At 38.6% G+C, this 20,470-nt stretch overlaps 1 protein-coding gene across 1 annotated transcript in view; it reads right to left on the bottom strand.

The window, feature by feature from the left end:
* LOC144606566 (uncharacterized) overlaps positions 1-20,470 on the bottom strand; it is an 88,732-nt gene that overhangs the window by 36,939 nt on the left and 31,323 nt on the right. Inside the window, exons 19-30 of the mRNA XM_078422825.1 lie at positions 16,701-16,796; positions 15,281-15,316; positions 14,427-14,534; positions 13,023-13,058; positions 10,538-10,645; positions 9,169-9,204; positions 8,315-8,422; positions 6,894-6,929; positions 6,085-6,168; positions 3,836-3,907; positions 2,163-2,201; positions 717-776 (exon numbers count right to left, since the gene is read on the bottom strand). Coding sequence (XP_078278951.1) covers positions 717-776; positions 2,163-2,201; positions 3,836-3,907; positions 6,085-6,168; positions 6,894-6,929; positions 8,315-8,422; positions 9,169-9,204; positions 10,538-10,645; positions 13,023-13,058; positions 14,427-14,534; positions 15,281-15,316; positions 16,701-16,796 — 819 coding nt within the window. The remainder of the gene's footprint in view (positions 1-716; positions 777-2,162; positions 2,202-3,835; positions 3,908-6,084; positions 6,169-6,893; positions 6,930-8,314; positions 8,423-9,168; positions 9,205-10,537; positions 10,646-13,022; positions 13,059-14,426; positions 14,535-15,280; positions 15,317-16,700; positions 16,797-20,470) is intronic.

Genomic DNA, 20,470 nt, shown 5'->3' with positions numbered 1-20,470 from the left:
TCGTTGTGAATAGAAAAGTGGTGCATTAACATTCCAGGTTAGCAAATGTGCTGAAGTATTGGAATAGTGTTTGAGCATAAAGCTGCTGCTTTTGCATTACTGTTTTAGAAAATCTTTGCACATATAAAGAATTTACTGCTCAAAGATTGCTTGATCCAACTTTTAGATAGATTTTTAATAAAGTTTCTGCTGATGTAGGCCATTTAAAATCATATGCTGGGAGTCTCAAAACTATTCAGTGGTCCTTTAGGATAAATAGGACAGTGAAGTACATAATTTATTGATTTCTTTTAAATAGGTCTGGTGTTCACCTTGACACCGATCAAATAAATATTTTCAGTATCTCTGGAAGAGTGCTCCTGACTGGAAATATGTGTATACATTCTGTGCATTTGTCAGAAAAATGAGAATTACATAAGCAAATCTCTGAACCCAAGGCTGCTGAGATCTACGCTTCCAATTTATATAAGCTTCTTAGTTCCAAATAAGGCAAGTAGGCTATCTAGAGAAGATCACTTTTTCTGTATGTTAGGCTAAGCAGTATTCCACTAAGGATTCAGATTCTACAACTATATCTGTAGCATTTGCATAAAGTGAATGGCTATCATTGTAGTATCCCAACATGTTGACAGAGTGTTTAATCAAACTGTCAACAATAATTTTTGCATCTTGCATTCAGTTCATTTCAATAATGCTAATGATTAAATAAATATTACCTGGAACACCTCCAAAAAAACCTGCTGGAAGTCCTCCAAGTCCAGCTCCTCCAAGACCACCTGGAATGTCAGTACAAGAGCTATGCAATCATTAGTCATAGAATCCGGGTCACAAAATCATACACCATGGAAACCGGTCCTTCAGCGCCCAACTTGCCCACGCCGACAAACATGCCCCATCTACACTATTCGCACCTATCTGCATTTGGCCCATACCCCTTGGTGTAGGAAAGTTGGGCCAAAGGGCTTGTTTCCACGCTGTATGACTCTACAACATTGGAGAGGCCTTGTGAAGCTTATATTTTCTTTTGTGCTCTTTGTTACCTCTTTAATATTTTTGTCACAATGACTGAAATTGGTCAAAATACTCCAACCAAAGCTTGAGGCACCTACCTCATCTCTTAATTTTAATCCTCTCGAATGAATTGTATCATTAACTCAACAGATTACTTAGTGAAGGTAGACACAAAATGCTGGAGTAACTCAGCGGGTCAGGCAACATGTCTGGAGAGAAAGAATGGGTGATGTTTCAGGTCGAGACCCTTCTTCAGTCTTGACCTGAAAGTCTGCAAGTTTTTAAGAAAATAACTCACCACAATCTTTTCAAGCATAATTAGATACGGGCAATAAATTCTACCCTTGCTAGGTGTGCCATATCCCTAAAACTGTATTTTTTAAAATCTCACAAGTATTGCAACAGCCTGTAAGGGCTCTATCAATGTTAACATACAACACAATCTACACTGGGTATTAAAACATTGTAATAGGGTCTAAATAGAGAAACAAGAGATAGCCAGTCCACACTAAATTAGTATAACCTTAAAATTTGGTATTGTATACTTTAATTCAATTTACCAGATTTGAATGGAATTATTTGATACTCTTCCTATTAAAAATCTATCACTTTCATTGCTAAATTTCAATTCATCCAGTAGCCAAACGATATTTGGATGCAAATTTCCAATACTTCCCATATGGAAAATGTATTTCCTGATATTAATTGAAAGATTATGCCATCTTATCGTTTACAAATAGTATCTCATTAATTTCATCAAATGCTAACAAGATCATAGATTGGAATGGAACAATTAAAAATTGGTTTATTTGCATAATGCAATATGAATGAAAGCATTTATAATAGGCAGAGTGTTATGCAGAGAATTTAGTTGTTTCAACCCCAATTACTTCTTTATTTAAATATGACTTTGTTAGTTGGTATAATTTCTTGGATGCATCTTTTTAATATAGATCCCCCTATGCTGCCTATGATCGAACATGGGTTTACACACAAGACTGGAATTTTCACTGCTTATTTCTTGCGTGGCTTCTCTGTTAACAAAGCCTTTTATTGTTAAGACAAAATAGCAATATGGAGTGCCTGTCTTGAATTCTGAATTTTCTGTGTACACAGATAACATAATACGCTATTAAAAATAGAAATCATACCTCCATATTTAGCAGCTTTTGCAGACCTATATGCACCACCTGCACCATCAAAGGAATAGACGTTATAATGGAACAGCGATCAGTTACAAATACAGCCAAATGATAACTAATGTTTTGAAAGCCAACAGCACCACTACATTGTAGATAAACCACACCCCAGAAATATACAGTGTTAACCGAAGTTGTTTAAAGTGAACTCACAAAAATGTATCAAACTTTCAGAAATTAAGAAAAATACTATAAAACAGCTATTTACCCATTAATTATCATAGGTCATATGTAAATTATTTTCTTGTGGATGCCAGGGAAAAATAGACTGATCTTTTGTATACCAAATAATAAAGAATTGAGCAGCATGAGCAAATAGCCAAAAAGGTGGAGTATTTATTTTATTATGTTACAAATCATGCAATTTTATTTGATCTGAATTTTAAATGAGGATTACTGGAGTTCTTTCTTGAAAATCTACTGCATATATTCTGCGAAGCATTATAACTGGCACAAAATGATGACTGGTGGCACAATATTTTGTTTTTCTGATGAAATTAATGGAGTTGGCCTCATCAACGTCGTAAACAAGATAATCTAAAACACACAAATCCATTTTTAACTAAAAGCATTAAATAAATACAAATAATTTAAATAGATATTAAACTCTTTCTCAAAGCCTACAAGTCCCTATGCAAAGAAAGAGCTCATGGATCCTGTACTAAGATATCTGAGAAACAATTGCTTGGCATTAAACAAGATGCTACTCCAAAGATATTCAACTGCAGAGCATGGTCAGGAAATGGCCATCATAACCAGGTAAGCTCAGAACCTATGTGTATGCAGAGGTATCCCTAAACTTAGGTATACATACACCGAGTAATGCACACAGTTTGAATTGAAATGCCAATATTTTCCAGGAGAAGTTGTCAACTTTCATGGTCAAGACAATCCTGATGCAAGTTCTGACCTGAAATAATGGACATAGCTTGCTAAATTTTGCAAGTGGTTCCAATCAGGTCGACCAACATTCAATTGTTTTAATAACCTTATGCATACCTGGTCTGAAATTGATTTGGTCATTTCACTCCTCCATGGGAGCTCAGTCTTGTTAGAATGTCCTACTATGTTTGAAATTTACCAGTTAAACGCTACAACAGGTCAGATCTGGAGCAGGATCTGAGACCATTTCATTCTTTGGGAAATATAGGTTAATGGATTGTGAGAGAAAACAGATATTTTCTTTCTTTGAAAATAGCTGTAATTTAATGGTTTTAATCATTAATTAGGTACATTTTTAATTAACATACATTACCTTAAAATGATGTAAAGCATGATCCTGTCCATTCGCCCTCCCTCCCTCTTCCCACCTCCCTAATGCCCTACCTACCTGCTGAGTATTTCCAGTATTTTCTATTATTTATCCAGATCTTTAAATGAAACTTTGGATATTCCATATGGTGACACATGTTAAGGCATACTAAAACAACAAAGCCTGTTTGCAAGTTTTCAGGAATCTAAACTAAATGACTGATTGATTGAATGATTGATTGAAAGATACAGGTATATTACGGAAACAGGGGCTACTTAAAAATTGTAATATTTACATAAAGTGAATGGAAGGTAAAACTCAAAATTGAGACGTTTCAAGAAGAATGAAAAGGTTTTAAAAGAGAAAAGATCACCTGGAAGGCCTCCATATGCAGCTCCTGGATAACCTCCAGGGACACCTCCTGGTACTCCTCCTGGCACAGCACCTGGAATGACAATTGAGCAGAGTTCCAATCATCAGTATATTACATTATTTAAAAGACTATGGACAACTTAGGTCAACTGTTACCAGGCTTGAAAGGCAGCTTTTGTTCACTGGGGGAACAGAAACTTAGTTATACATAAACTGAATCAATACACAGTTTGGATTGAAATACGAATATTTTCCAGGAGAAGCCTGATGTAAGTTATGAGTATTTCAAGTATTTTCTATTATTACTCTAAAGTATTCCAGATCTTAAAATGAAGCTTTGGAAACACCATAGAGAAACATAGAAGAATAGGTGCAGGAGTAGGCCATTCGGCCCTTCGAGCCAGCATGGCCATTCAATATGATCATGGCTGATCATCAAAAATTAGTACCCTGTTCCTACTTGTTCCCTATATCCCTTAATTCCTTTAGCTCAGAGTTAAATCTAACTCTCTTGAAAGCATCCAGTGAAATAGCCTCCACTGCCTTCTGTGGCAGAGAATTCCACAGATGTACAAGTCTCTGGGTGCAAAAATGTTTCCTCATCTCAGTTCTAAATGACATATACCTTATTCTTAAGCTATGACCCTTAGTTCTGGACTCCCCCAACATTGGGAACATTTTTCCCTGAATCTAGCCTGTCCAATCCTTTAAGAATTTTATATGTTTCTAAGATCCCCTCTCATTCTTCTAAATTCCAGTGAATACAAGCCCAGTCGACCCATTCTTTCATCTTAGGTCAGTCCCGCCATCCCAGGAATTAACCTGGTGAACCTACGCTGTACTCCCTCAATAGCAATAATGTCCTTCCCCAAATTAGGAGACCAAAATTGCACCCAATACTCCAAGTGCGGACCCATCAGGGCTCTGTACAACTATAATAGGACCTCTTTGCTCCTAAACTCAAATCCTCCTGCAATGAAGGCCAACATGCCATTAGCTTTCTTCACTGCCTGCTGTACTTGCATGCTTACTTTCAATGACTGATGTACAAGTACACCCAGGTCTCGTTGCACCTCCCCTTTTTCTAATCTGACACACTTCAGATAATAATCTGCCTTCCTGTTCTTGCCACTAAAGTGGATAACCTCACATTTATCCACATTATACTGCATCTGCCATGCATCTACCCACTCACCCAACCTATCCAAGTCACCCTGCAGCCTCATACCATCCTCATCGCAGCCCACACTGCAACCCAGCTTTGTGTCATCCGCAAACTTGGAGATGTCACATTTAATTCCTTTGTGTAAATTGTTAATATATATTGTTAATAACTGGGATCCCAGCACCGAAACTTGCGGCACCCCACTAATCACTTCTTGCCATTTTGAAAAGGATTCGTTAATTCCTATTCTTTGCTTCCTGCCCACCAACCAGTTCTCTATCCATGTCAATACCCTACTCCCAAAACCATATGATGACACATATTAAGGCATACTAAAACACAAAGCCAATTTGCAAAGACTTCAGGAACCTAAACTAAATGACATTATTGATTGATTGAATGATTGATTGAATGATTGATTGAAAGATACATAATTGAAAACAGGCCCATCGGCACACAGAGCCCACAATGACCTTCAATCACCCTTTCACACTAGTTCTATACTATCCTGCTTTTGCAACCGCTCCCTACACACTAGGGGCAAATCTCAGAGGCCATTTAACCTACAAACTGTGGGAGGAAACCTGAGCACCCGGAGGAAACACTCAAGGAGAACATGTAAACAGCACACGGGCAGCACCCGAGGTCAGGATCAAACCCAGTTCACTGGCACTGTGAGACAACTGCTCTATCAGCTGCGCCAGTGTGCCGCCCCATACTAATTTCTTTAAATTGTTTTGCAAAGACACTTGATATCAATGTAGTTTCACAAGTGAAATACTTGAGTAAAATATTTGAATATGCTTCCTGGAGTTTGCAATTATTCCAGAAAATGGCAATGAAAAGCTTTCTGAGCCTGTACCTACGATTATTTGCCACACAGCTTTCTTGGTTCCAAAGCCAGACAAATAAGAGATCAAATGTCTTCTAGAACATTCATTTCCTCTTTGTTCTTGTGCCTGTCTTGGCCATAGGATTCACGATTTATTTAAACATTGGTATAAAGTGAATGGATGGTCAAACTGCAATTTAGCAGTCAAGACATTTCAATAAAAATGAAAAGGTTTTAAAAGAGAAAAGATCACCTGGAAGACCTCCGTATGCAGCTCCAGGTACACCCCCTGGATAGCCTCCAGGTACACCTCTAGAAGCTCCTCCTGGCACAGCCCCTGGAATGACAATAGAGTAAATTTCCAATCATTTAAATTATTTAAAAGACTCAGACTATGGACAATTTACTGCAATGTTATTAGGTCATCTATTGCCAGGCTTGAAAGGCAGCTTTTGTTTACTGTGAGAACAGAAAGTGGATTGTGATCAAACGTTCAAAAGCATTTCAGCCATAGACAGTACGACTGGAACTATTCTGTAACGTCCTACAATGTCAGTATATGTGCTCATGGCACTATACTGGCATATATAAAAAACACTGGTGAGCAATGGCAGGATTCAAATACAGGAATAGGATAACTTAAGAACATCACTTCAAGTCTGTTACACTGTTCAGCTTAATCTATAGCTCATTTCCTGTCTCAACATTTGATTTAATTAATTTAATAGACAAAACTCAAATAACGTTCAGTTGATTGATCATTATAGTAGTTTGGGAGATTTCCACTGCCACTTACATTAAAATGAGGTATAGATTAAACTGCATATTAAAAATCACTTCCCAATTTTGTCTTTAATTATTTTGATATTAACTGTAGGATTCCTTTGACTACAACCTTGTTGATTCCTGTAAGAAGCGTTATAATATCCTGGAGACCTGAGACCCTGTGTTTGTTCTCCAAGGCTGTTGGGCCTGCTGAGTATTGTTCAGTATTATCAATTTCAATTTTACCATAAATTACCAGCATTTTCAGGTTTTTCTATTGAAAACAGGAAGACTTACCTGCATATTTTGCAGCTTTGGCTGCTGCGTAGCCACCTGCAATGAAAAAAAGATTGATAAGAGAATCTAGCCTCATATTGTGCAAAGAATATATTAGTAGATCACATTTCTCAAATATTCAACTTGTAGGACAAGGCAAGCATATGGAATTACATTTAAGGAATTGGTGCTGATTCCACCATACTGCCATCACAAAATCACAAGGAGTTGCCTCATGACATTTTGTACTGTCTCCAGCTAATTATGAGAAAATTCTTTCAAAACCTCCAAAGTAATCTTAGAAAATCTCCAATGGCTTTGTATAACAGGAATTTCTTATGATTTAATTTGTAATTTGCTATCCCATCACCACAATACTTTTCCAATTAACACAAAAATATATCAAACGTTAAGATATTGAGAAAAATACCATAAAACAGCTATTTACCCATTAATTATCAGAGGTCGTATGTAAATTGTCTTCTTGTGAATGCCAGGGATAAACTGATATTTATGTGAAGGAAAGAACTGCAGATGCTGGTTTAAATCGAAGGTAGACACAAAATGCTAGAGTAAATTAGCGGGACACTTCGTCAGACTGAAGAAGTGTCTCGACCCGAAACGTCACCATTCCTTCTCTCCAGAGATGCCACCTGTCCCGCTGAGTTACTCCACCATTTTACGTCTATCTACCCATTAACTATCAAAGGTCATGTGTAAATTATCTTCTTGTGAATGCTAGGGATAGACTGATATTTTGTATACCGAATAAAGAATTGAGCAGCATGAGCAAATAGCCAATGAGGTGGATTATTTATTTTATTATATTACAAGTTGTGCAATTTTATTTGATCTGAATTTTAAATAAGAACTACTGGAGTTATTTCTTGAAAATCTACTCTATATATTCTGTGAAGCATTATAACTGGCACTAAATGAACACCTGTAGCACATTTTTGTTTCTCTGGTGAAATTAATGGAGTTGACCTCACCAACATCATAAACAAGATAATCTAAAACACACAAATACATTAACTAAAAGCATTAAATTAATACAAATAATTTAAATAGGTAATAATTTAACTTTCTCTTTCTCGACGCCTACAGTCCCTATACCCCAAAATTTGAATAAGCTTCCTGCAAGCCATGCTGAAGAGAGGAGTTGGCAATTTTTCCTGAAAATGGCAATGAAAACCTTTCTAAGCCTGAACCTATGATTATTTGCACCACAGGTTTCTTGGTTCCAAAGACAGGCAAATATGAGACTAAATGTCTCCTAGAACATTAATTTCCTCTTTGTTCTTTTGCCTGTCTTGGCCATAGGATTCAGGATCTACTTAAAAATTGTAATATTGATATAAAGTGAATGGATGGTAAAACTAAAATTTAGTACTCAAGACATTTCAATAAAAATGAAAAGATTTTAAAAGAGAAAAGATCACCTGGAAGGCCTCCGTATGCAGCTCCAGGTACACCCCCTGGATAGCCTCCGGGTACACCCCCTGGATAGCCTCCGGGTACACCCCCTGGAACTCCTCCTGGCACAGCCCCTAGAATGACAATAGAATAGAATTCAAATAATTCATCAAAATATTAAATTATTTACAAGAGTCAGACTCTATGGACAATTTACTGCAGTGTTATTAGGTCATCTATTACCAGGCTTGAAAGGCAGCTTTTGTTTACTGTGAGAACCGAAAGTGGATTGTGATCAAACGTTCAAAAGCATTTCAGCCATAGACAGTACGACTGGAACTATTCTGTAACGTCCTACAATGTCAGTATATGTGCTCATGGCACTATACTGGCATATATAAAAAACACTGGTGAGCAATGGCAGGATTCAAATACAGGAATAGGATAACTTAAGAACATCACTTCAAGTCTGTTACACTGTTCAGCTTAATCTATAGCACATTTCCTGTCTCAAAATTTGATTTAATTAATATAATAGACAAAACTCAAATGACTTTCAGTTGATTGATCATTATAGTAGTTTGGGAGAATGTTGTACCAAATTTCCACTACCACTTACATTAAAATAAAGTATAGATTAAACTGAATATTAAAAATCACTTCCCAATTTTGTCTTTAATTATTTTGATATTAACTGTAGGATTCATTTGACTACAACCTTGTTGATTCCTGTAAGAAGCGTTATAATATCCTGGAGACCTGAGACCCTATGTTTGTTCTCCAAGGCTGTTGGGCCTGCTGAGTATTGTTCAGTATTATCAATTTCAATTTTAAATTACCAGCATTTTCAGGTTTTTCTATTGAAAACAGGAAGACTTACCTGCATATTTTGCAGCTTTGGCTGCTGCGTAGCCACCTGCAATGAAAAAAAGATTGATAAGAGAATCTAGCCTCATATTGTGCAAAGAATATATTAGTAGATCACATTTCTCAAATATTCAACTTGTAGGACAAGGCAAGCATATGGAATTACATTTAAGGAATTGGTGCTGATTCCACCATACTGCCATCACAAAATCACAAGGAGTTGCTGTCTCTTCTTTCAAATCCTCCAAAGTAATTTTAGAAAATCTCCGTTGGCTTTGTATAATAGGAATTTCTTATGATTGAATTTGTAATTTGCCATCCCATCACCACAATACTTTTCCAATTAACACAAAAATATATCAAACGTTAACATAAAACAGCTATTTACCCATTAATTATCAGAGGTCGTATATAAATTGTCTTCTTGTGAATGCCAGGGATAAACTGATATTTATCTGAAGGAAAGAACTGCAGATGCTGGTTTAAATCGAAGGTAGACACAAAATGCTAGAGTAACTTAGCGGGACACTTCGTCAGACTGAAGAAGTGTCTCGACCCGAAAGGTCACCATTCCTTCTCTCCAGAGATGCCGCCTGTCCCGCTGAGTTACTCCACCATTTTACGTCTATCTACCCATTAACTATCAACAGTCATGTGTAAATTATCTTCTTGTGAATGCCAGGGATAGACTGATATTTTGTATACCGAATAAAGAATTGAGCAGCATGAGCAAATAGCCAATGAGGTGGATTATTTATTTTATTATATTACAAGTTGTGCAATTTTATTTGATCTGAATTTTAAATGAGGACTACTGGAGTTATTTCTTGAAAATCTACTCTATATATTCTGTGAAGCATTATAACTGGCACTAAATGAAGACCTGTAGCACATTTTTGTTTCTCTGGTGAAGTTAATGGAGTTGACCTCACCAACATCATAAACAAGATAATCTAAAACACACAAATACATTAACTAAAAGCATTAAATTAATACAAATAATTTAAATAGGTAATAATTTAACTTTCTCTTTCTTGACGCCTACAGTCCCTATACCCCAAAATTTGAATAAGCTTCCTGCAAGCCATGCTGAAGGGAGGAGTTGGCAATTTTTCCTGAAAATGGCAATGAAAACCTTTCTAAGCCTGAACCTATGATTATTTGCACCACAGGTTTCTTGGTTCCAAATACAGGCAAATATGAGACTAAATGTCTCCTAGAACATTAATTTCCTCTTTGTTCTTGTGCCTGTCTTGGCCATAGGATTCAGGATCTACTTAAAAATTGTAATATTGATATAAAGTAAATGGATGGTAAAACTGAAATTTAGTACTCAAGACATTTCAATAAAAATGAAAAGATTTTAAAAGAGAAAAGATCACCTGGAAGGCCTCCGTATGCAGCTCCAGGTACGCCTCCTGGATAGCCTCGGGGTACACCCCCTGGATAGCCTCCGGGTACACCCCCTGGAACTCCTCCTGGCACAGCCCCTAGAATGACAATAGAATAGAATTCAAATAATTCATCAAAATATTAAATTATTTAAAAGAGTCAGACTCTATGGACAATTTACTGCAGTGTTATTAGGTCATCTATTACCAGGCTTGAAAGGCAGCTTTTGTTTACTGTGAGAACCGAAAGTGGATTGTGATCAAACGTTCAAAAGCATTTCAGCCATAGACAGTACGACTGGAACTATTCTGTAACGTCCTACAATGTCAGTATATGTGCTCATGGCACTATACTGGCATATATAAAAAACACTGGTGAGCAATGGCAGGATTCAAATACAGGAATAGGATAACTTAAGAACATCACTTCAAGTCTCTTCACATCACATCACTTCCTGCTCTCTCTCCACTTATCACTGCAACAATAAACTCCTCCCTGTCCACTGGCATCGTCCCGCCTTCCCTCAAAATCGCTGCTGTCACCCCCATTCTGAAAAAACCTGGTCTAAACCCTGACACCCCAAACAACTTCAGACCAATCTCCAACCTACCCTTTCTGTCCAAAGTTTTGGAACGTGCTGTAGCTTCCCAACTCAAATACCACCTCTCTACCAATAACCTGTATGAAACTTTCCAATCCGGATTCCGCTCCAACCACTGTACTGAAACTGCGCTCCTCAAAATCACAAACGACATTCTCCTCTCCTCCGACGCTGGCAACCTCAACATCCTCATCCTACTTGACCTCAGCGCCGCCTTTGACTCCATAAATCACTCCATTCTCCTCACCCGACTTGAAACCTCCCTTAACATCACCGGCACAGCCCTATCCCGGTTCAAATCTTACCTCTCTGACAGACACCAGTTCATCTCCATTAACAACTGTAAATCCCCCACCGCTCCCCTCCCCCAAGGTGTCCCCCAAGGCTCAGTCCTTGGCCCCCTCCTCTTCATCCTCTACCTGTTCCCCCTTGGTCAATTAATCCGCCGTCATGGTCTCAACCGATGATATCCAGCTCCTCATCTCCACCAAGTCAATCTCCCCCACCACACACTCTACACTGACGAACTGCATCACTGAAATAAAATCTTGGCTTCAATCAAATTTCCTCAAACTCAATTGCAACAAATCTGAAATCATCATCATTGGTCCAAAAACGCTCACCAAATCCACCCAAAACTTCATCCTCAACATTGATGGTCTCCCAGTATCCACCTCCCCTCACATCCGGAATCTTGGAATCATCTTTGATCAAAACCTCTCCTTCGACAAACACATCAAACACATCACAAAGACAGCCTTCTTCCACCTCAAAAACATTGCCCGTCTCCGTCCATCCCTCTCCTCCACAGCTGCAGAAACCCTCATCCACGCCTTCATCACCTCCCGTCTGGACTACTGCAACAGCCTCCTCTATGGCGCACCCTCAAAAATCATCAGTAAACTTCAATACATTCAAAACTCCGCTGCCCGTCTACTCACCCACACCCCGATCCGTGACCATATCACCCCCGTCCTTTACAAACTCCACTGGCTCCCCATCCCCCAGAGAATCCAGTACCAAATCCTCCTCAAAACCTACAAAGCCCTCCATAACCTGGCCCCATCCTACCTGACCGACCTCCTCCACAGGCACACTCCCACCTGCACCCTCCGCTCTGCTGCTGCCAATCTCCTATCCCCCCACATCCGGACCAAACTCAGATCCTGGGGGGACAGGGCTTTCTCCATCGCTGCTCCCACCCTATGGAACTCACTACCCCAAACCGTTAGAGACTCCTCCACACTCACCACATTCAAAACATCGCTGAAGTCTCACCTGTTCAGTACTGCCTTCAACCACTGAAGGTCACATCACCTTCTGTCTCCTTTCTCTGTTCGTTTACTTATTTACTTATTTATCTATTTATTCATTTCCCTATGTTCTCTAAATCTCTGTAAAGCGTCTTTGAGTATATGAAAAGCGCTATATAAATATAATGCATTATTATTATTATTATAAGTCTGTTACACTGTTCAGCTTAATCTATAGCTAATTTCCTGTCTCAAAATTTCATTTAATTAATTTAATAGACAGAACTCAAATAACTTTCAGTTGATTGATCACTATAGTAGTTTGGGAAAATGTTGTACCAAATTTCCACTGCCACTTACATTAAAATAAGGTATAGATTAAACTGAATATTAAAAATCACTTCCCAATTTTGTCTTTAATTATTTTGATATTAACTGTAGGATTCCTTTGACTTCAACCTTGTTGATTCCTGTAAGAAGCATTATAATATCCTGGAGACCCGAGACCCTATGTTTGTTCTCCAAGGCTGTTGGGCCTGCTGAGTATTGTTCAGTATTATCAATTTCAATTTTAAATTACCAGCATTTTCAGGTTTTTCTATTGAAAACAGGAGGACTTACCTGCATATTTTGCAGCTTTGGCTGCTGCGTAGCCACCTGCAATGAAAAAAAGATTGATAAGAGAATCTAGCCTCATATTGTGCAAAGAATATATTAGTAGATCACATTTCTCAAATATTCAACTTGTAGGACAAGGCAAGCATATGGAATTACATTTAAGGAATTGGTGCTGATTCCACCATACTGCCATCACAAAATCACAAGGAGTTGCCTCATGACATTTTGTACTGTCTCCAGCTAATTATGAGAACATTCTTTCAAATCCTCCAAAGTAATTTTAGAAAATCTCCGATGGCTTTGTATAATAGGAATTTCTTATGATTGAATTTGTAATTTGCCATCCCATCACCACAATACTTTTCCAATTAACACAAAAATATATCAAACGTTAAGATATTGAGAAAAATACCATAAAACAGCTATTTACCCATTAATTATCAGAGGTCGTATGTAAATTGTCTTCTTGTGAATGCCAGGGATAAACTGATATTTATCTGAAGGAAAGAACTGCAGATGCTGGTTTAAATCGAAGGTAGACACAAAATGCTAGAGTAACTTAGCGGGACACTTCGTCAGACTGAAAGGTCACCATTCCTTCTCTCCAGAGATGCCGCCTGTCCCGCTGAGTTACTCCACCATTTTACGTCTATCTACCCATTAATTATCCAGAGGTCATGTGTAAATTATCTTCTTGTGAATGCCAGGGATAGACTGATATTTTGTATACCGAATAAAGAATTGAGCAGCATGAGCAAATAGCCAATGAGGTGGATTATTTATTTTATTATATCACAAGTTGTGCAATTTTATTTGATCTGAATTTTAAATGAGGACTACTGGAGTTATTTCTTGAAAATCTACTATATATATTCTGTGAAGCAATATAACTGGCACTAAATGAAGACCTGTAGCACATTTTTGTTTCTCTGGTGAAGTTAATGGAGTTGATCTCACCAACATCATAAACAAGATAATCTAAAACACACAAATACATTAACTAAAAGCATTAAATTAATACAAATAATTTAAATAGGTAATAATTTAACTTTCTCTTTCTCGACGCCTACAGTCCCTATACCCCAAAATTTGAATAAGCTTCCTGCAAGCCATGCTGAAGGGAGGAGTTGGCAATTTTTCCTGAAAATGGCAATGAAAACCTTTCTAAGCCTGAACCTATGATTATTTGCACCACAGGTTTCTTGGTTCCAAAGACAGGCAAATATGAGACTAAATGTCTCCTAGAACATTAATTTCCTCTTTGTTCTTGTGCCTGTCTTGGCCATAGGATTCAGGATCTACTTAAAAATTGTAATATTGATATAAAGTGAATGGATGGTAAAACTGAAATTTAGTACTCAAGACATTTCAATAAAAATGAAAAGATTTTAAAAGAGAAAAGATCACCTGGAAGGCCTCCATATGTAGCTCCAGGTACGCCTCCTGGATAGCCTCCGGGTACACCCCCTGGATAGCCTCCGGGTACACCCCCTGGAACTCCTCCTGGCACAGCCCCTAGAATGACAATAGAATAGAATTCAAATAATTCATCAAAATATTAAATTATTTAAAAGAGTCAGACTCTATGGACAATTTACTGCAGTGTTATTAGGTCATCTATTACCAGGCTTGAAAGGCAGTTTTTGTTTACTGTGAGAACCGAAAGTGGATTGTGATCAAATGTTCAAAAGCATTTCAGCCATAGACAGTACGACTGGAACTATTCTGTAACGTCCTACAATGTCAGTATATGTGCTCATGGCACTATATTGGCATATATAAAAAACACTGGTGAGCAATGGCAGGATTCAAATACAGGAATAGGATAACTTAAGAACATCACTTCAAGTCTGTTACACTGTTCAGCTTAATCTATAGCTCATTTCCTGTCTCAAAATTTGATTTAATTAATTTAATAGACAAAACTCAAATAACTTTCAGTTGATTGATCATTATAGTAGTTTGGGAGAATGTTGTACCAAATTTCCACTGCCACTTACATCAAAATAAGGTATAGATTAAACTGAATATTAAAAATCACTTCCCAATTTTGTCTTTAATTATTTTGATATTAACTGTAGGATTCCTTTGACTACAACCTTGTTGATTCCTGTAAGAAGCGTTATAATATCCTGGAGACCTGAGACCCTGTGTTTGTTCTCCAAGGCTGTTGGGCCTGCTGAGTATTGTTCAGTATTATCAATTTCAATTTTAAATTACCAGCATTTTCAGGTTTTTCTATTGAAAACAGGAAGACTTACCTGCATATTTTGCAGCTTTGGCTGCTGCGTAGCCACCTGCAATGAAAAAAAGATTGATAAGAGAATCTAGCCTCATATTGTGCAAAGAATATATTAGTAGATCACATTTCTCAAATATTCAACTTGTAGGACAAGGCAAGCATATGGAATTACATTTAAGGAATTGGTGCTGATTCCACCATACTGCCATCACAAAATCACAAGGAGTTGCCTCATGACATTTTGTACTGTCTCCAGCTAATTATGAGAAAATGCTTTCAAATCCTCCAAAGTAATTTTAGAAAATCTCCGATGGCTTTGTATAATAGGAATTTCTTATGATTCAATTTGTAATTTGCCATCCCATCACCACAATACTTTTCCAATTAACACAAAAATATATCAAACGTTAAGATATTGAGAAAAATACCATAAAACAGCTATTTACCCATTAATTATCAGAGGTCGTATGTAAATTGTCTTCTTGTGAATGCCAGGGATAAACTGATATTTATCTGAAGGAAAGAACTGCAGATGCTGGTTTAAATCGAAGGTAGACACAAAATGCTAGAGTAACTTAGCGGGACACTTCGTCAGACTGAAGAAGTGTCTCGACCCGAAAGGTCACCATTCCTTCTCTCCAGAGATGCCGCCTGTCCCGCTGAGTTACTCCACCATTTTACATCTATCTACCCATTAATTATCAAAGGTCATGTGTAAATTATCTTCTTGTGAATGCCAGGGATAGACTGATATTTTGTATACCGAATAAAGAATTGAGCAGCATGAGCAAATAGCCAATGAGGTGGATTATTTATTTTATTATATTACAAGTTGTGCAATTTTATTTGATCTGAATTTTAAATGAGGACTACTGGAGTTATTTCTTGAAAATCTACTCTATATATTCTGTGAAGCATTATAACTGGCACTAAATGAAGACCTGTAGCACATTTTTGTTTCTCTGGTGAAATTAATGGAGTTGACCTCACCAACATCATAAACAAGATAATCTAAAACACACAAATACATTAACTAAAAGCATTAAATTAATACAAATAATTTAAATAGGTAATAATTTAACTTTCTCTTTCTCGACGCCTACAGTCCCTATACCCCAAAATTTGAATAAGCTTCCTGCAAGCCATGCTGAAGGGAGGAGTTGGCAATTGTTCCTGAAAATGGCAATGAAAACCTTTCTAAGCCTGAACCTATGATTATTTGCACCACAGGTTTCTTGGTTCCAAAGACAGGCAAATATGAGACTAAATGTCTCCTAGAACATTAATTTCCTCTTTGTTCTTGTGCCTGTCTTGGCCATAGGATTCAGGATCTACTTAAAATTGTAATATTGATATAAAGTGAATGGATTGTAAAACTGAAATTTAGTACTCAAGACATTTCAATAAAAATGAAAAGATTTTAAAAGAGAAAAGATTACCTGGAAGGCCTCTGTATGCAGCTCCAGGTACACCTCCTGGATAGCCTCTGGGTACACCCCCTGGATAGCCTCCGGGTACACCACCTGGAACTCCTCCTGGCACAGCCCCCAGAATGACAATAGAATAGAATTCAAATAATTCATCAAAATATTAAATTATTTAAAAGGGTCAGACTCTATGGACAATTTACTGCAGTGTTATTAGGTCATCTATTACCAGGCTTGAAAGGCAGCTTTTGTTTACTGTGAGAACCGAAAGTGGATTGTGATCAAATGTTCAAAAGCATTTCAGCCATAGACAGTACGACTGGAACTATTCTGTAACATCCTACAATGTCAGTATATGTGCTCATGGCACTATACTGGCATATATAAAAAAACACTGGTGAGCAATGGCAGGATTCAAATAACATATAACAACAACTACAGCATGGAAACAGGCCTCTCCGGCCCTACCCGTCCACGCCGACCATTCTCCCTGACCTAGTCTCATCTACCTGCACTCAGACCATAACCCTCCAATCCCCTCCTATCCATATACCTATCCAATTTACTCTTAAATAATAAAATCGAGCCAGCCTCCACCACTTCCACCGGAAGCCCATTCCGTACAGCCACAACCCTCTGAGTAAAGAAGTTCCCCCTCATGTTACCCCTAAACCTTTGTCCCTCAATTCTGAAGCTATGTCCCCTTGTTGGAATCTTCCCCACTCTCAAAGGGAAAAGCCTACCCACGTCAACTCTGTCCGTCCCTCTCAAAATTTAAAAAACCTCTATCAAGTCCCCCCTCAACCTTCTACGCTCCAATGAATAAAGACCCAACCTGTTCAACCTCTCTCTGTAGCCTAAGTGCTGAAACCCAGGCAACATTCTAGTAAATCTCCTCTGTACCCTCTCCATTTTGTCGACATCCTTCCTATAATTTGGCGACCAGAACTGCACACCATACTCCAGACTCGGCCTCACCAATGCCCTGTACAACTTCAACATTACATCCCAACTTCTATACTCGATGCTCTGATTTATAAAGGCAAGCATACCAAACGCCTTCTTCACCACCCTATCCACATGAGATTCCACCTTCAGGGAACAATGCACAGTTATTCCCAGATCCCTCTGTTCCACTGCATTCCTCAATTCCCTACCATTTACCCTGTACGTCCTATTTTGATTTGTCCTACCAAAATGCAGCACCTCACACTTATCAGCATTAAACTCCATCTGCCATCTTTCAGCCCACCCTTCCAAAAGGCCCAAGTCTCTCTGTAGACTTTGAAAATCTACCTCACTATCAACTACTCCACCTATCTTAGTATCATCTGCATATTTACTAATCCAATTTGCCACACCATCATCCAGATCATTAATGTAAATGACAAACAACAGTGGACACAACACAGATCCTTGGGGCACTCCACTAGACACTGGCCTCCAACCTGACATACAATTGTCAACCGTTACCCTCTGGTATCTCCCATTCAGCCATTGTTGAATCCATCTTGCAACCTCACTATTAATACCCAACGATTTAACCTTCTTAATCAACCTTCCATGTGGAACCTTGTCAAATGCCTTACTGAAGTCCATATAGACAACATCCACAGCCTTGCCCTTATCAATTTCCCTGGTAACCTCTTCAAAAAATTCAAGAAGATTAGTCAAACATGACCTTCCAGGCACAAATCCATGTTGACTGTTTCTAATCAGGCCTTGATTATCCAAATAATTATATATATTGTCCCTAAGTATCTTTTCCATTAATTTTCCCACCACAGACGTCAAACTAATAGGTCTATAATTGCTAGGTTTACTTTTAGAACCTTTTTTAAACAAAGGCACAACATGCGCAATGCGCCAATCTTCCGGCACCATCCCTGTTTCTAATGACGTTTGAAATATTTCCGTCATAGCCCCTGCTATTTCTGCACTAACTTCCCTCAATGTCCTAGGGAATATCCTATCAGGACCTGGAGACTTATCCACTTTTATATTCTTCAAAAGTGTCCGTACCTCCTCTTCTTTAATCCTCCTAATTTCCATTACTACTCTACTTGTTTCGCTTACCTCACATAATTCAATATCCTTCTCCTCGGTAAATACCGAAGAAAAGAAATTGTTTAATATCTCCCCCATTTCTTCCGGCTCAGCACATAGCTGTCCACTCTGACTCTCTAATGGACCAATTTTATCCCTCACTATCCTTTTGCTATTGACATATCTGTAGAACCCCTTGGGGTTTACTTTTACATTACTTGCCAAAGCAGCCTCATATCTTTTTTTCGCTTTTCTAATTTCCTTTTTAAGATTCCTTTTACATTCTTTATATTCCTCAAGAACCTCATTTACTCCCTGCCGCTTATATTTATTGTATATCTCCCTCTTTTTCCGAACCAAGTGTCCAATTTCCCTGGAAAACCACGGCTCTTTCAAATTATTATTCTTTCCTTTCCACCAAACAGGGACATAAAGACTCTGTACTCTCAAAATTTCACCTTTAAATATCCTCCATTTCTCTATTATATCCTTTTCATAAAACAACAATTTCCATTTCACTCCTTTTAAATCCTTTCTCATCTCCTCAAAATTAGCCTTTCTCCAATCCAAAATCTCAACCCTTGGTCCAGATTTAACCTTCTCCATAATACAATACAATACAATATATACAATATATCTTTATTGTCATTGTACCCAGGGGTACAACGAGATTGGGAATGCGCCTCCCATACGATGCACTAATTTAGGTAATTTAGACAGCAGCAACCCAACGAAACGAACAGTTGTAACAGTTTTGGACAGGGTAAAGTGCAAGTTGATCTATGCGTTGTGGCCATCCGGCTCAGCAGGACCGGTTCATAGCAGCTATGGCCCTGGGGATGAAGCTGTTCCTGAGTCTGGAGGTGCGGGCATAGAAGGCCTTGTATCGTCTGCCCGATGGAAGGAGTTCGAACAGACTGTTGCAGGGGTGTGAAGAGTCTTTGTGGATGCTGGTGGCTTTTCTGAGGCATCGTGTGTTGTAGATGCCCTCCAAGTCTGGTAGCTGTGTTCCGATGGCCCTCTGAGCTCTATGGACTACCCGCTGTAGAGCTTTCCTTTCTGCCTCCGTGCAGCTGAGGTACCACACAGGGATTCCATGCGTTAGGATGCTCTCTATGGTGCAGCGGTAGAAGGTCTTCAGCAGCTGTTGGGGTAGACCAGACTTTTTCAGTGTTCTTAAGTAGAACAGTCTTTGTTGTGCCTTCTTGACCAGCGCAGCAGTGTTATTGGACCATGTTAGGTCCTCCGAAATGTGAGTGCCCAGAAACTTGAAGCTGGACACTCTCTCCACACTGACCCCATTGATAGAGATCGGGGCATATTCCCCGTTATGTGACCTACGGAAGTTGATGATCAGCTCCTTGGTCTTGGTGGTATTTAGGGACAGGTTGTTATCCGAGCACCAGTCCGCCAGGTTCTGCACCTCCGCTCTATAGTTTGTTTCATCCCCGTTGGTGATCAGCCCGATCACCGTTGTGTCATCTGCAAACTTGACAATGGTGTTGGTGTCGATTGCAGGAACACAGTCGTGTGTGAAGAGGGAGTAGAGCATGGGGCTCAGAACACAGCCCTGTGGTGTGCCGGTACTCAGGGTGATAGTGGAGGACAGGTGCGGGCCCATTCTCACTGCCTGCGGTCGTTCCAGCAGGAAGTCCAGGATCCAGTCACATAATGACGAGCTAAGGCCTAGCTGGTGGAGTTTGGTGATGAGCTTGGTGGGGATGACCGTGTTGAAG

Source organism: Rhinoraja longicauda, chromosome 26, assembly GCF_053455715.1.
Source record: "Rhinoraja longicauda isolate Sanriku21f chromosome 26, sRhiLon1.1, whole genome shotgun sequence".
NCBI classification, from domain to species: Eukaryota; Metazoa; Chordata; class Chondrichthyes; order Rajiformes; family Arhynchobatidae; genus Rhinoraja; species Rhinoraja longicauda.
Note: the sequence above shows the minus strand (reverse complement) of the source record. Positions and strands in the feature narration are given on the sequence as shown.